Source organism: Lolium perenne, chromosome 4 (genome assembly GCF_019359855.2).
Source record: "Lolium perenne isolate Kyuss_39 chromosome 4, Kyuss_2.0, whole genome shotgun sequence".
In the NCBI taxonomy this organism is placed as follows: Eukaryota; Viridiplantae; Streptophyta; class Magnoliopsida; order Poales; family Poaceae; genus Lolium; species Lolium perenne.
This window is the reverse complement of record NC_067247.2, coordinates 173,030,480-173,046,301: the sequence shown is the minus strand read 5'-3', so window position 1 is coordinate 173,046,301 and position 15,822 is coordinate 173,030,480. Positions and strand designations below refer to the sequence as shown.

The following is a 15,822-nucleotide window of genomic DNA, read 5'->3' as shown; positions in this document are numbered from 1 at the left end:
CGACGACTACACGGTGTTCTACCGCCGTTTGGGCATGTAGAGCGCCGTGTTTTAGAATTAGCATTTGAATTCCCCTAGCCGAATTCGAAATATAGTCGAATTCGGCCTCTATGTATGAACTCCGCCCGTTTTAGTCTAAATATCATTAAATTTAGTCTATATTCGCCCGAATTTAGCCGAAGTTTATCAAGTTTCCGTTTTTCAAACTCGCACCGTCGTCTTCGCCTGGGCACGCGGCTGGGAAACTAGTCCTCCCCACGCAAAATCTTCCTCCAATCCGGACGAAAATTTCGCCGGATTTGGGCGTGGGGAGCGCCAACGAGTGGGGATGCTCTAATGTTTGGGTGGCCGTTGAAGATGCTTTTAGTTTTGTTATTAGTTTATGTGTTTTATTTTAGCTGTGGCTCAGTTTGTACGAGTGGTGATTGTAAAAGTGGTGATCATCGCTTTTGTTTTGGTGCTGTGCCCGAGGGGCATCTCTAAACCTTGGTCTGTTAGTTTAGATTTGGTTAAAACTTGTTGGTTTTCTTTTGTAGGTTCGGTTTCCTGTACTTGAAAACTTGGTTTTATTTTAAATGGATATGGAACCTGGTTCTCCGTGTGAATCTATGTAAATATAAAAAAAGACTTTCCTCTTTTTCAGGATTTTTTTTCTGTGGCAAATTTATTTATTGCCCAATAACAATACTCCCGCTAAAAAACAGCTTGCTAGTACGGCGCTCCCATCAATCCGCCCGGCTTAGTTGCGCAGCGCCGTCCCGGCCTCATTCCGTGTGGACTCCGTCTGACGACTCTTTCTTCCTTCCATTACTGGCTCATCCATTCCGGCCTCCAACCCAACTACCAAGAACAAAACCTAGGGCGATTCTGCCTCCGATCGAATCGATCCACCACTCTACCAGCCTTCTCCGATCCAACAAACGAAGCATTCGCACCCAAGTGTTGAGGTTGGAGCTGACACCCCCGCCGGCGGCCGGTCCAAGATATATAGTGGGCGATCAAGGAAATTCCATGGCGCCCGTGATCCCGGGCGAGGAGCAGGATCAGATCGCCATCCCCGTCGACGAAGAGACCGCCCACGAGATTAGCGTCGGTACGTGCCTCCAAATCTACCTCTCTCGCCCCCGTCGATCTATGTCACTCTCTATCTTCTGTATCTTACGTTTCATCATGCATTTCGTACGTGCTTCTTTCGTGATTAGCCATGCCGATCGATCTGGATTTTCTACTATTCAGTTCTCCATTCTACATGATATTTTCTCAATGCGGATTTTTCTCTCTTTCTATGCAAGGACGTCCATATGCATTGCATCATCAAATTTCAGCCTGGTTACCGGAGAGATCGATCGAACCATGCTTGCTAATCTGGTCTATAACTGGATTCGTCTTCTTTATCGATACATGAATGACAACCTCTATTCCAAATTAGCTGTCGCTGGTTCAGTGAAGATTTACGCACCTAAATCTGTGACAATTAATTCAGATTTGGAGGCATTAATTAATTACTATAGATTACGGGATGACGTGTGTCATGGATGGAGCACGAGATTTCAAAAGTTCATAACATTAATTACACGAAGAAAATGGACCGTGCCATGTAGCTGCTGGGCTGGAGTATTCGGCCCGTGTCATGCAAGTCCTGTGCTCTGTCACTGTCTTCCCCTATTTCTTCCCTCCCTTTTGAATTCTTGGAAAGCTTTGGATCAGATTCCCACTCAAAACATAATTGGATGGACTGGCGTGTACACAAGTCCACAGGCACGAGACCTTAGAAAGGTTCTTTTGAAATGTTCTACGAGTTCCCTTTTTCTTGCACGACTTTTTGAAAAAAGAAATGGAACATTCTCGCTCGTACTGTATGTATGTACAGGTGCATGAATGGCACCGAGTTTTTTTCTTCTTCTGCGGAACCTTATCAAGAAGGGAGGGAGCTCCTGCACAATCATATATAACAAGACTGACCAAATTTTGGAGGGAAAGGTAGATGAAATGCCCAGCAAAATTATGACAACGGAACAAACTATATAGCCCAGAAACAAAACGTAGAGGACCCCACGCCGCTGCCATCTAGTTGGAAGCCTCGGTCGGTGATAGCAACGTCCTCATGATTTTTGCAAACATTTTTGGCACCTTGAGTGAGGCTAGTTTTCCGATAATGCTTGCAAGGAGGGAAACGATTCCTGTGGGCACCACCGAACCTCGTAGTGGACTTAAAGTTTCACCCAAAACATTACGTGACTACTCCACCCAACCTCCAAGAAGGGGTTGATCACACAAACAACTTCTAAGATTGCTCTAGATTCGACCGTCAACTTTGATGATGTCTCTAAGGAGTGGAAGGACCCCCTCAAGCACCTGCTTCACCGCCATCATCAACAGTCGCCGTACATTTACATTGCGTCCAAATCCTTGTTGACCGTAAATTTTCCGATTGGAAACTAAGCGAGGGGGTGGGGAGCCTCCAAAACCCGTGAGACAGAGCGAGGAATCTGATAGCATGCACCTACACGGCCACCGTGCGCTAGCCTCCACCGTGCTGCCACGTCTCATGCAACGATCCGTCGAGTGAACGGTTGTAGTGGTACCACCCTATCTATCAAACACGACATCACACAATGACATAACGTAAGCCTCGGCATCTGTTGCCGCCAGATCATGCGCTGTAGTGTGGAAGTAAAGCGCGCCATCGTTGCCGTAGGGGGATGGGAGGGTTGAGGGGGGCTAGTGTTCTTGTTGGACAATCTCACAGGATGACAAAGTTTCTCAAATGTAACTGCTGTGGACTCAACAATCATTTAGATCATGCGCCATCTGATTTTCCGGGACCAAGCCAAGGGAATAATAGAAGAGAAGGAAAGCCGGTCCCGGCCGGTACTACTATGTCAACAAATGACAGTGCTAGTACCGATCCTGGCTCCTCGCCCCTCGATCGCAATTCGCAAGTGGCTTACTTGCATTAGGGAAGCATCGCCGAGAGCTAAGAAGCCGATAAGGAAGACGGTGCCAAAGTGGCAGGACCTTACTGTATCTAGATGTTTATGCAAATTCCTGTCACACCTAATTGTATGTATCTGCAGTGCCGGTCGACGGTGCCAAAGCTGCAATCAGCATGACGTGATTGGGCCGATATAGACGTCCAATTATAAGCAGAAGACACACAGGGAAATTTGTGCTGGCCGAGCTATCTTAGCCTGCATAGGTGTAACCGTGTGACACACAATACGCATATGCAGGAATATATATAGCATAGGACCAGTGATGTGACGAGCGGCTGAAGCATGTACACACGAAGGCAGGCCAGCTCTTCCTTTCCGTTTTCTCCTACTGCTAGCTTGGAGATAAGAAGATCAGAGACCCTCATTTTCCATCTTTCCCCAAAGGAAAAAGAAACTGGTCATAGCTGTATAGTTGGTGATGGAGTTTGTTTTGGCTTGCAGTTGGTTGGCCGTATACATGTCCACGAATGGGATCAAGGTGTCGCCATTGGAGGCTAATCCGGTGGAGATCCTCTGCACAATAGCAAATCTGTTGTTGTAGTGAGTACATCCGAGTGCGCATCTCTCTCGTTTCTCTCCTTTGTTTCGTCCGACTGTGACTAATTATGGGACAGAAAGAGGAGCCGTAATCTCACTAGATTAACACACCACTAACTGACATACGTGTGCGCGTGGAAAACGGGAACGTGATGGAAAACAATTGAAGGTACACATACGGTGCACCAGGATTTGGAGTTGTTAACTAGTAGATGACGACGCATAAATGGAATATAAAAATATGTACAGAGTAGTATTGTGGACGACTGGACGTTACGACCAAATTGACCTGTCCTTTTCGACGACTGCAGTCCTCTATAAGACTCGGCCTCCCCTCTCTCATTCCTTGTAGCTCTGATTCATCCCAGTTCGTTCGTCCTCGCTCTTCCCTTCCATTTCGCCGGACCCTCCACCAGCATCTTCTCCTAGCTACCTTCCAGCAAGCATATCGCTAGACGTAGGAGAGGAAGATGTCCATGCCGGCGGCAGAGAAGGTGATCGCGGTGGATGACGACGCCAAGAACGGGCGGGGGGACGAGCTGGATGACCTGCCTGTCGACGATGGCACCAAGCACCAGATTAGCGTTGGTACGAACCTCCCTTCCTCACCTCCCAATTCCTTGCGGTGCTAAGCTATCTTCCTTAACTTTCTTGCACAGAAGAGATGAAGTTGGTCTTGTTCTTCTTCTTGCTTTGTCCTCCTTGGTCGTTCATTCTTAGGTTCCAATTGCTGTAGCCAGCTACATGCAATGAATTAATCTATCTATCCATCTATCTCTATGACGGGAGCTAGCTCCCTTAACTCCAGTTCGGCCCTTGTGTTTGTGCCATCATTTCGACTTTATTCGGGACGGATGGGCAGCATCCCCTTGTCTCCAGGCTTGCATCAGCGCATCGTTTTAGCTTTGACTATGAGGAGGGATCTGGGATACTGACATATATGCATATGTAATGCCAACATCAGCTATGTATGACATTATTGTATACAGGGCACACACCCCGCTACTGCTGACCCGGAGAATGATTCAGATTCACACCTATGGCTTCCGTTTTTTTTTTTTTTGCAACTAAAGCTTTTCAGATCTGCCCAGCACGTGTGGTTTTGGCTCTACTAAACTACACAAATTAACTGTGTTTGGAGTAGTCCAAATTAACCGTGTCTCATGTCTTGTAACTTTCATCCGTTTGCACGTGCGTCTCTGGTGTCTGTCTGTTGGATAACATCATAACAGTACAGTGCATATCGATGAACAATATGCATTTTTCTGATGGACCTCAGTCTCTGAATATACCTGCAAACTCGATCACCTTTTTTTGGTTGCATCAGCTAACTAATATTTGCTTGTATGTTTGATGCTCAGATCCATGGTACCAGGTGGGATTCGTGCTCACGACGGGGGTGAACAGCGCTTACGTGCTGGGCTACTCCGGGTCGGTGATGGTGCCCCTGGGCTGGGTGGGCGGCACCGTAGGGCTCCTCCTCGCTGCCGCCGTGTCCATGTACGCCAACGCACTCCTCGGCCGCCTCCACCTCCTCGGCGGCAAGCGCCACATCAGGTACAGGGACCTCGCCGGGCACATCTACGGGCGGAAGATGTACGGGCTCACCTGGGCGCTGCAGTACGTCAACCTCTTCATGATCAACACGGGGTTCATCATACTAGCAGGACAGGCACTTAAGGTACATGCTCTACCGTTCTGACAAACCTCAAACAAGTTTCATGTGATGGATGGAGTACTCTTTCTATTTATTTGGTGTTCTTCTGACACCATCGACATGACATGCAGGCATTGTACCTGCTGATCAAGGACGACGGCGCCATGAAGCTGCCCTACTGCATCGCTGTATCCGGATTTGTGTGTGCGCTCTTCGCCTTCGGGATCCCCTACCTGTCGGCGCTGAGGATCTGGCTGGGTTTCTCCACGGTGTTCAGCCTCATCTTCATCGTGGCGGCGTCCGTGCTCTCTCTCAGGGACGGTGTGCGCTCGCCGCCCCGGGACTACAGCATCCCTGGTGATGGGCCGGACAGGGTGTTCACCACCATCGGCGCGTCGGCGAGCCTGGTGTTCGCGTACAACACCGGGATGCTGCCAGAGATCCAGGCCACCATCCGGCCGCCCGTGGTGAAGAACATCGAGAAGGCGCTCTGGTTCCAGTTCACCATCGGCGTCGTGCCCATCTACGCCGTTGTCTTCATCGGATACTGGGCCTACGGCAACGAAACCTCCAGCTACCTGCTCAACAGCGTCAACGGACCCGTCTGGGTCAAGGCGGTTGCCAACCTCTCTGCCTTCCTCCAGACCGTCATAGCCCTGCATGTAAGCCTTCTGTTTTCTAATCATCCTTTTATTCTTATTTTGAAGATGTACTGTACATTACATAATTAACCAGAGAAGTACGAACTTGACAGATCTTCGCGTCGCCCATGTACGAGTACCTGGACACGCGGTTCGGGAGCAGCGAGGGAGGCCCCTTCGCGTTCCACAACGTGATGTTCAGGGTCGGGGTCAGGGGAGGGTACCTGACGGTGAACACGCTGGTGGCGGCGATGCTGCCGTTCCTGGGGGACTTCATGAGCCTCACGGGGGCGCTCAGCACCTTCCCTCTCACCTTCGTGCTCGCCAACCACATGTACCTCGTCGCCAACAGGCACCGCCTCTCCTCGCTCCAGAAGTCATGGCACTGGCTCAACGTAATCGGCTTCACCGTCCTCGCCATCACCGCCGCCGTCGCCGCGCTCAGGCTCATCGCCAAGGACTCCAAAACATACCATATCTTTGCCGACGTCTGACTGCTCTGCTCTGATGCGTCTGCTACTGATATTGCAAGCTAGCTGCTTCTGCGAGGATAGTTTCTCCTTCTTCAATGAGGCTGAGGCACCTAGCTGTATGATGTAGCATATATCAAGCAACCCTTGCCTCCATTTCGCGCTTCCATTAACTATCGTGTTAGCGACAACAATAGCTAGCGGATTGCTACCACTGGTATAGTACTACAGAGTATTATTGCATACTGCTCTGTTACTTGATCAGAATGGCCGAGCTTGATTTTTCAGTTCGATACGTGTGATGCTATTCGGTGGCGCCAGCTGCATTTTCAAGGTCCACATTTGCTTTACGAAAAATCAGGGGAGCTCGTCTAAGCATGTTATTGCCTACATAAGTGGGCTTGTTACTTGTTAGTGAACGAATGGTCCAGACCATCAATGTCTCGGTACCTTTCTAACTAACCAGAGAGCGGCAATCTTTTTTTCCCCTTCTTCCTACCTCCCTGCTACAGTACCCAGGAGCTTCTCTCTCCGCTCCGGGCTGGACCGAAGCCCTTCTCGATGGCTCAGCCGTTGGAGAGTGGTGGAGGCGAGGCCCAAGAGCTGGTAGTGTATATAGTAGGTCAAGGTTGTGTAGGTGTGGTAGGGTTTTCGGCAGTATGCCGGTGGTTTGGAGTAGGGCGGCTAGATCTTTGGCTAGGATCTGGCGCATCTAGCGGTGGGGCTACGGCGTCGAACTCCGGCGGTCGGAGCAAGCTGCGAGCTCCTCGTTGTCCGGGATCTCCAGGAATAAAGGGCTTTTTAGGTGCCTCATCTTGATTTGGCGGCGGGTGACTGCACTCCTTCTCCTGGCCGGCCATGGTGGAGAGGAGCAGCAACATCAGCGGCAGAACTTGGCCGATTTCCCTGGTCTCATTATGGACATCTTCTTTCCAGTTGTTTGCATCTGGAGATGCATATGCCTCTGCAATGGATGTGAGAGTATCATCCACAAGGTATAAAATGAAATCATCACCAAAGGATTTTGTAATCATCGGTCTCTTACTCCGTATAGGAGTTTCATTGGACTTGTTCTTTGTAACATTCTCATATGATTGTTCAAAATACTCATTAGATATACTAGATTCATGAATTATCTTAGTATAAATTCTAGCAATGTTATGCATATCTTTCATAGGAAACATATTCTAAAAAATTGTTGCATCACGAGATTTCATAATAGTATAAACATGCATATCAGGTACCTCAGATTGAACTACTAAAAATCTATAGCCTATGCTCCGCGGAGCATAACCTAGAAAGAATAATCCACTGTCTTTAGTCCAAGTTTGCACTTCTTAGTAATTGGAATGTTGACTTTTGCCAAAGATCCCCATGTGCGTAAATATGAAAGTGATGGTTTTCTCCCAACCCACTCCTCGTAAGAGGTTTTCTCTAAATTCTTGTTAGGAACTTTATTCGGGACATGACATAAAGTCAACAAAGACTCCTCCACCATGCCTTTGATAAACCAGCAGCGGCTAACATGGAATTCACCAAGTCAGTCAACGTGTGGTTTTTCCTCTCGGCAACCTCATTTTATTGGGGAAAGTAGGGAGGCATTCTCTCATGAATAATGTCATGTTCCTCACAGAATTCATCAAAGATTTTAGGAAAATATTCACCACCACGATCCGACCTAAGACGATTGATCTTTCTCTCTAGTTGATTTTCAACTTCGGCCTTATAATTTTAAAGTAGTCTAAAGCTTCATTTTTAGTTTGCAAAAAATAAACATAGCAAAATCTAGTCGCGTCATCAATTAATGTCATGAAATATCTCTTTCCACCTTTTGTCAACACACCATTCAACTCGCATAGATCAGAATGTATGAGTTATAGAGGTCCCAAGTTTCTCTCCTCATCCGTCTTGTGAGGCTTCCGAGGTTGCTTTGATTGCACACAACTATGGCACTTAGAACCTTTGACAATGGTGTAATTCAGAATTAAAGTTAAAATGGATAGCCGAGATATTAAACCAAAATTAATGTTTCATAAACGAGAATGCCGAACACGGGTATCATCACTAACATTGCCACAAATATGGTTCACAGACTTATTACTAAAATCAGAAAGCGAAAAGCGGAACAAGCCTCTGCACTCATAGCCTTTACCAATAAATTGTCCAAATTCGGAAACAACTGCTTTATTCGACTCTAGAACAACCTTAAACCCATCTCTGCATTGAAGGGAGCCGCTATCGATATTCTTGTTTATAGTAGGGACATGATGCACGTTCCTCAGCTGCATGATCTTCCTCGAAGTGAACTTCAGATCTACCGTGTCAACACCACGAACAGAAGCATGTGACCCACTTCCCATCAACATGTAAAAATCCCGGGTGACCTGGTAAGAAGTGAACATGGATATGTCAGCACACTGCACACACATGAACATTAGCACCCGTATCAATCCACCAGCATGGAGATTGAAATACCGAAAGAACATTAAAGAGATTATCAGACCCATCAGCATTGCTAGCTGTCACAGTGGTGACAGTCTTCGCATTTTTCTTGCGCTCTGCACGTTCTAGACAGTCCTTAGAAAAGTGGCCAGACTTTCCATAGGTAAAGCAGCTCAGATCTGCTTTGTTTATCATCTTCTTCTTCTTGAAGATTGTAGTCTTCATAGGCTTATTGAAGGAGGGCTTATAATTTCCTTTCTTCTTAATGTAGGGTTTCTTCTGCACCATGTTGGTGCTAGACTAACCCTCTCCTTTCTCAGTAGTATCCTTAGCCCGAGCTTTCTCCTCAACATCAACAGAAGCTATCAGATTTTCAACTGATATCGCATGTCTCTTGTGTTTGAGAGTTGTGGCAAAGTTCCTCCATGAAGGGGGCAACTTAATTAGCGATAATGCATCCAGCCACAAACTTGTCAGGTAAGGTACACTTAAGGAGTTCAAGCTCTTTTTCAATGCATTGTATCTTATGAGCTTGTTCAACTACAGAACGGCTGTTCACCATCCTGATGTCATGGAATGTACAATTTACTTTCTGCATCAGTTGCACCGAATTTAGCATTCAGTGCATCTCAGAGCTCTTTTCCATCTGTTATGTGCATATACACATCACACAGATGATCAGCAAGAATACTCAAAACGCAGCCAACAAAGAGAGTATTGTCTTTCTTGATTTTTTCTGATCTTGCTCAGATATAGTTTCTTCGGGTATGCCATTACTAACTTCGAACACTTTCATATGAGTAAGCCAGAGCGTGGCCTTAATCTGCCACCTCTTAAAGTGCACACCAGTAAACTTATTCGGCCTCAGTGCATCAGCAAAACCATCCATTGTTAACTCAGGAAATTGCCTACAATTAGGTTTTTGGATTGTTGGATAATTAGTCATAATTTCCGTAATTAATTCCAGTAACTACTAATATGTGAAACTTGAACATACTAGATACATTAATCAACATGAATAGTAGCAGAGAAAATGGCACAACATACATCGCTAAACAAATCGAGATATGTCGCACGTACCACTCTGGTGGAGGTGGTGGTGGCGGTGTAGCAGTCGCCGATGCAGTAGTAACGTTGTTGACGATGGGTCGAATTAGACGGCGTTGAAGACGAAGGTAGGTCGCACCGCTCGACTTGGACGGAAGACAACCCGTGATGAAGAGCTTGAGCAGTCGTGCAGAGCGCTTCCCAAAAACCTAATTTGCCCTCTCCGTACAGGATCGCAAAGACGAGCGGTTCCGGAGACCTTCTCTCCCGTGCGCTGGTGCACGCCGGCGAGCGGGATGGAGTAGACTATGATGACGACGCAAATAGAGAGAGGTGGCAAAACCATAAATCGTGTATCAGATGATTTTCTGCGGTAGCCAGACAAGAGATTATATAGGCTCGGGAAACCATAGCAAAAAGAAAGGAAAGTCACTCACCACAACGAGACGAGGAGGAGCGCGCGTGTACCACTCCTATTCTCACTCACTTACAAGTGGTGGAACAACCCACTTTAGAGCATATCCACCGGTAGCCCCCAAATAGGCGCCGGCAGGGGCGCCGGCACCTCTGTTTGGGGGCGCCGACACTGCATCCTCCATTTAGGGAAGCCGTTTCCACACCGGCGCCTCCCAAACGGCGGCCCCAATTTTTTTCTTTTTACAATATTTTGAAACAATATATCGATCACATTTTATTCATACAATCACACAAATAGAATTAAATTATTCATACACTCAATCAAACAAATAGTACTTAAATTATTCATACAACCCAACAAACAAATAGTACTTAAATTATTCATACAACTCAACAAACAAGTAGTACTTAAATTATTCATCTAGGCAAACAAATAGAATAAAATCATGGATTGTTGGCAGCTCCTCTCCTGGCCCACAAATGCGCAGCTAGATCCGCCTTCAGCTGTGCATGGACACTTGCATCTCGAATTTCATTGTGCATATGAAGAAAAGCAGCGAATTCTTGAGGCACATGCTCTACCTCAGCTAGTGGCCCTTGATAATCAAATGGATGATCATCCTGCACAGGTGCATCGCGCTCGTTCTCAATGATCATGTTATACATGATCACACAGGCGTTCATCACCTCCCACATTTGTGCCTCAGACCAAGTGAGAGCAGGATACCTGACAATGGCGAAACGCTGCTGAAGCACCCCAAAAGCACGCTCAACATCCTTGCGTGCTGCTTCCTGTCATGTTGCAAAATAGGCTTCCATCTCGTTTGATGGAGAGGGAATTGTCTTCACAAATGTAGCATACGTCGGGTAGATACCATCAGCTAGATAGTACCCCTTGTTGTATGTGTGGCCGTTTACCTCAAAGTTCACGGCAGGAGCTTGTCCCTCAGCTAGCCCGGCAAACACCGGAGAGCGCTGCAGCACGTTGATATCATTGTTTGTTCGTGCCATGCCAAAAGTGCATGCCAAATCCAAAGCTCCTGGTCTGCCACCGCCTCCAAATCTTAAATAGTCTTTGGCAAACACCGCAATGACGGCTCGGCAGAATCTGTAGAGACTCTCTGTGCATGTCGACTCAGCCATCCGTAGATAGTCATTGGTTGTATCTGGAGGAGCTCTATATGCAAGACAACGCATTGCAGCAGTGCACTTCTGAATTGAGGTGCCGGCCCCCAAAATGCTATCGGGGCCGCTATCGGGGGCGCCGGTGGAGATGCTCTTATAAAGTGGTCTAACTTCCTCCCAACTTTTCATGAACTAAACTTCCCACATCTTGTCACTTACTATTCTGCCATAAACTTGAGCACAAACTCACATGAGCTGCCACTATGTGGTCTTTGAGATTTATAGGAAAATCTAAAATCTAATATGGACTGGACCAAAAATTTCAACAACCAATAGTCCAGCCCATATGTATGGCCCATAAATGTTTAAGAATCTTCCTCATAAACGAAAGAATGTTTCAGTGTCAGCGCCTTTTATAGAAAAAACAGTGTCCCAGATGCTCTAAGAGTAACCCTTAGGTGGCTAGATGTAGTGAAATTTAAGAGTTTTATTTTCGGTATTACCACGTACTGCGCTGGTATGGAACGGCCTAGCTTAATTTGGGCCGGACGCACGCCACAAGATAAGTGGTGAGCTAAAACAGATTACCAAATTGAGGATATGTTAGGAGTGCATTGAAATCTGACCAAGGAAGCGAATATTCAGTGGCGCAAGCTACATATTTATGGTCCACTTCTGCTTACAAAAAAACAGAGGAATACTACCTATGTCGATACCAATAAAGTTTTTTTGAGACCTAGAACTGTGAGGCAACAGCCCCACAGCAAATTATTACTCAATACTCAAAAAAAAGTATGTACAAAAGAGAAAGAAAAAAAGAAAAAGAAAAGGACACAAAGGCAGAGTCCTGATCCATTCTAAGAGACTACCCCTATGCTTTGCCTTAATTCTATATTGCAGCAATGAAATATCGTACACAAATTTGCCCTTCCACTTTGTTTTTTTTTTTTTTTTTTTTTTTTTTTGAGAAACACAGTACAAACGCAGACGCTCACATACACGCGTATACACTCAGTGTCGCTCTTGCCTAAAGATTTTCCCATTCCAAATCAACCAGTATGTATGTTACTTCTTATATTATATCCTTCTAGTTAGATTACTACTAGAGTTCTTTTGTACTGGAAAGAGCTCAACGATTGGGTTTGAAAATTTGAATTTCCTTAAAAATGAATGTAAGGTTTTGTTCAGATAAAGAACTGAAGCATATTGTTTGCATTCATGATAAAGCTTCATAATTCCGAATGACTAGATACTATAAATGCAAAAGAATACAAGGTGGAAAGTTCCTTTGCTTCCAACTCCTCTCTGATCATTAAAAGCATCTAAGCTAGATGAGTTCCAGTGTTTCAGTTGTGCATTACAAGAAACCAAGAGTGAACACAGGCTTCTTCGTTCTGATCTGTTGCACTATTTGGTATGTTACAAAATTGTAATGCACTACTGAAGTTTCAACATGGTTATAACTTTGTAAGTAGTACATATATTAGTGGAGAGTGCCAGCTAAAACATCACTCCTCGATCACGATCTCCATGTCCATGTCAGATCGTCTGCCCCTGCTCCGAAGAACCTCGCCATTGGCAAGCCTCTGAAGGTCAACAATAGATAGCTGATCAAGCCATCTGACAACATGGTTTGCTGCATGAAGTTCATAGGCTGGGTGGCGGCTTGCAACCGCCACACATCTCATCCCAGCAGCATGTGCAGATTCCGTCGTCAAGTTTGAGTTACCCATCACAAGACAAACATCAGGCTCCAGACCAAGTTGCTCTGCTGCGACCTCAAACATCTCACCCTCAGGTTTCCCTCGGCAGAAGTCCTCTGTCGCCACTACAACATCAAAATAGACTTGCAGACCAACAGATTTTATCCCTTCTTCCAGGCTTGTTCTTGGGCGAGAAGCCGCAATTGCTATTGGAATGTCAGACTCCACAAGGGTGTTCAAGAAATCGAGAACACCTGGTCGCAGCTGGTAGAACCTGCCTCGCAGTTTTTGATATATCACCTCCTTACGTGCTGTCAACCTTTTAATTTCTTTTGGATCTTCTGACCAATTTAAGACTTCTGAGATGGCCTGATCAGTTCTCATTCCCTCAATTTCCTTCAGCATTGCATCTGGAGGAAAGGACTTGGCCTCCTCTAGTGATAATACATACCACACCCGGGGCTCCAAATCTGGATCATCATTTTCCACTACAACTCCCTCCCACTCCAAGATCACACCAAACCGGTTAGCAGCCACAGCTCCTTCTTTTTGCTGTTTCTTCTTCGCAGCTGGTCTCTTAATCCTTTCTTGTGATACCAACAGCCAGCTAAGGCTTTCAGGGAGCCTATAAACTAATTTGTAGAACACATTATCTTCCTCGTGGGCCTGAGAGTTCCTCTTCAAGCCAGTTGCATGGTGCTTGAGATGTGCCATCTTCATCCTCATGCTTTTGCCCCGACATTTTGCAATTGAATGCATGTTCAGTGTGGAATGAGGGTTACTGGGCCAGCATTTTCTGTACAGTTTGTGAATAAGCCGGCTGTCAAGCAAGCTCAAGGATGAGATCATTGCTTTAAAGCGCTGTGTACTTCCACTGAAATTATCAAGCGTTCTGCAGCAAGGCCGAATCAGTTCACGTGTGACTGGTCAATGAGAAACATAGCAAAGAACTTTACCTGTGTTAAGAACCAAACAAAAGGTATAAGCGCAAAATGCACAACAACATTATGGGGAACAGAGAAGTCCCTTGACACCAGTAATGTTTCTGAAGTGCAACTGGGAGGGTGGTTTTTGCTCCACTATTTCTTTAGCTAGATTGGTTTGTGTGTTTGATTTGTAAATCTAGTTCAGTCTTGCAGTGTGAAGTCGCCTAGAGACACTTCTCTAAACGGTCTGCTCTCAGCTTAAAGAATGCAAGAAAGAAACTAAATGCAGAGCCCCAAGTTTTGCAAGCACCTTACCATTTGTATCCATATATGATGAACCAGAAGTTGGCCTTGAAAAAACTACTTTCAGTAGTACTTGACGGTGACTTTTGCTAAAGAGATCCTTATGCACTTTTAGGCAAATCTTGATGTTCGTGCAAGGCGAAATACTTCACTTGGAGTAGCATAAAAGGGGGATAACTAGTTAACTACTCTGCTTAAGCAGCTATAAACTCCTCAAAATGGCAATGCTAATTTCTTCTAGCAAGCTGATGCGGCATTACACGATTATTAGGTGATGCAGTGAACTCAAGTTAAGCACCAAACAACAAAATGTGAATCATTCTTGAACACGAACTCAAGAACGCAGAGGAGGAAAAATATGTATGGCCCTTGGCCCATACTATATCTTAGCACAAGCAAAATAAATACTCTACTCAAATCCAGGACCAGAAGAAGGGGGATCTTTGCTTACCCGAAGCAGATGGAAGAACAGGGGCGGAGGAGGTGGAGCTGAAGAGAACATCGGCAGGAGTGGGGAGAGTAGAGAGGAGGCGCCCCGGCACTCTCGGTCCGCTGCGCTTCCCTTGGGTGGTGGAGATGACCTCCCGGATAGGCAATAATGCGGCCGGCTGCCCTCCCGTTGGCTCCTCACGGTGGTCGGTCTGTGTGGATGGTCAGTGAGTGCAGATGCTCGGGGCTGGCCGCGGCGGTGTGTCTTCCATTTCTTATCTACGGTCGCTTCGTTTTCTTCATTTCTTGGGCAGTCGTCTGTCAGCCTGCGTAAAGATGTGCAAGTCAGCAAGACCGCGTTTGATAGCCTGCATCATTTTCCTGCACCACTGGCGCAGCGGGAAAGAGTTCCTCCGCATCGCAGATGGAACATGGTAAAAGCCCATTGTTTGATTGCCTGCATAGAATATTTTCGGCCCCGTGGAGATTTGGGCTCTGCCCGTTTGATAGGTCGGTTTTTCAGGCCTCCTAGCAGCCCAAAACGTCGCCGTTGTTGTTTGGTTGCAACCCAAAAATTGTTTCTTCTTACCTCTTATCTTCGGTGGTGAGGTTACCAGCGATCAACATCACAAGGAAGAACACAGTTCAGACAAAGTAAACAATGATAAAAGTTCAAACACCTTCATAGTTCAGCACACAGGAAGATCATAGTTCATGACACAGGACGATCGTAGTTCAGGACACATATATTTGAACAGACGACTGGAACAGTAAGTACACACAGACCAGGAGCTTCAGACATAGCTTTGGAAGACGACACATCTGGTCGCGTCGCCATGGTAACCGCACATGGTCGTCACCTCAGTGCAGGTGTTGTTGTGGGTATACTTTATGGGTATATCAACGGCAGGACCTAGATCCGGCAAGCCCGGGTGGCCCACAGATGGTGATGTGGCATGTGGCCCAGGCGACCCAGTTGTTGTAGATTCTGAAGGATGAAGTCCAGCCCAGGAACAGGAAGCCGGATCTCAACCGACCTACGAAGGAGGCCGGATCCGTGAATGCCCATGAAGTATCCGGATCCAGCACGGTCTTGATGGAAGACGGATCCTTGACGTACACGGCACGA

General features: G+C 46.4%; 2 protein-coding genes across 4 annotated transcripts; one reads left to right on the top strand and one right to left on the bottom strand.

Annotated features, from left to right (window-relative positions):
* Positions 1 to 782: 782 nt before the first annotated feature.
* LOC127294655 (probable proline transporter 2) lies at positions 783 to 6,588 on the top strand. Of its 2 annotated transcripts, none has more exons than XM_051324521.2 (4): positions 783 to 1,093; positions 4,895 to 5,214; positions 5,322 to 5,852; positions 5,945 to 6,588. In XM_051324521.2, the coding sequence occupies exons 1-4, from the start codon at positions 1,012 to 1,014 to the stop codon at positions 6,323 to 6,325; spliced, it is 1,314 nt and encodes a 437-aa protein (XP_051180481.1). In that variant the 5' UTR covers positions 783 to 1,011; the 3' UTR covers positions 6,326 to 6,588. The 2 variants fall into 2 exon arrangements, with proteins under 2 accessions (XP_051180481.1, XP_051180480.1); XM_051324520.2 differs by lacking the exon at positions 783 to 1,093 and adding an exon at positions 3,870 to 4,121.
* Positions 6,589 to 12,554: 5,966 nt separating this feature from the next.
* On the bottom strand, positions 12,555 to 14,982 carry LOC127294656 (5-amino-6-(5-phospho-D-ribitylamino)uracil phosphatase, chloroplastic-like). 2 transcript variants are annotated; one of them, XM_051324523.2, is made up of 2 exons: positions 14,716 to 14,982; positions 12,555 to 13,927 (listed from the first exon to the last, which is right to left on the bottom strand). In XM_051324523.2, the coding sequence occupies exon 2, from the start codon at positions 13,882 to 13,884 to the stop codon at positions 12,841 to 12,843; it is 1,044 nt and encodes a 347-aa protein (XP_051180483.1). In that variant the 5' UTR covers positions 13,885 to 13,927; positions 14,716 to 14,982; the 3' UTR covers positions 12,555 to 12,840. The 2 variants fall into 2 exon arrangements, with proteins under 2 accessions (XP_051180483.1, XP_051180482.1); XM_051324522.2 differs by having other exon boundaries at positions 12,555 to 13,991; positions 14,716 to 14,981.
* Positions 14,983 to 15,822: the final 840 nt, after the last annotated feature.

Coding starts and splice junctions, on each gene's coding strand:
- LOC127294656 (XM_051324523.2), bottom strand. CDS start 13,884: ATGATCTCATCCTTGAGCTTGCTTGACAGCCGGCTTATTCACAAACTG.
- LOC127294655 (XM_051324520.2), top strand. CDS start 4,004: ATGTCCATGCCGGCGGCAGAGAAGGTGATCGCGGTGGATGACGACGCC. Junction 4,122..4,894: donor CAAGCACCAGATTAGCGTTG/GTACGAACCTCC, acceptor TTTGATGCTCAG/ATCCATGGTACCAGGTGGGA. Junction 5,215..5,321: donor TAGCAGGACAGGCACTTAAG/GTACATGCTCTA, acceptor CATGACATGCAG/GCATTGTACCTGCTGATCAA.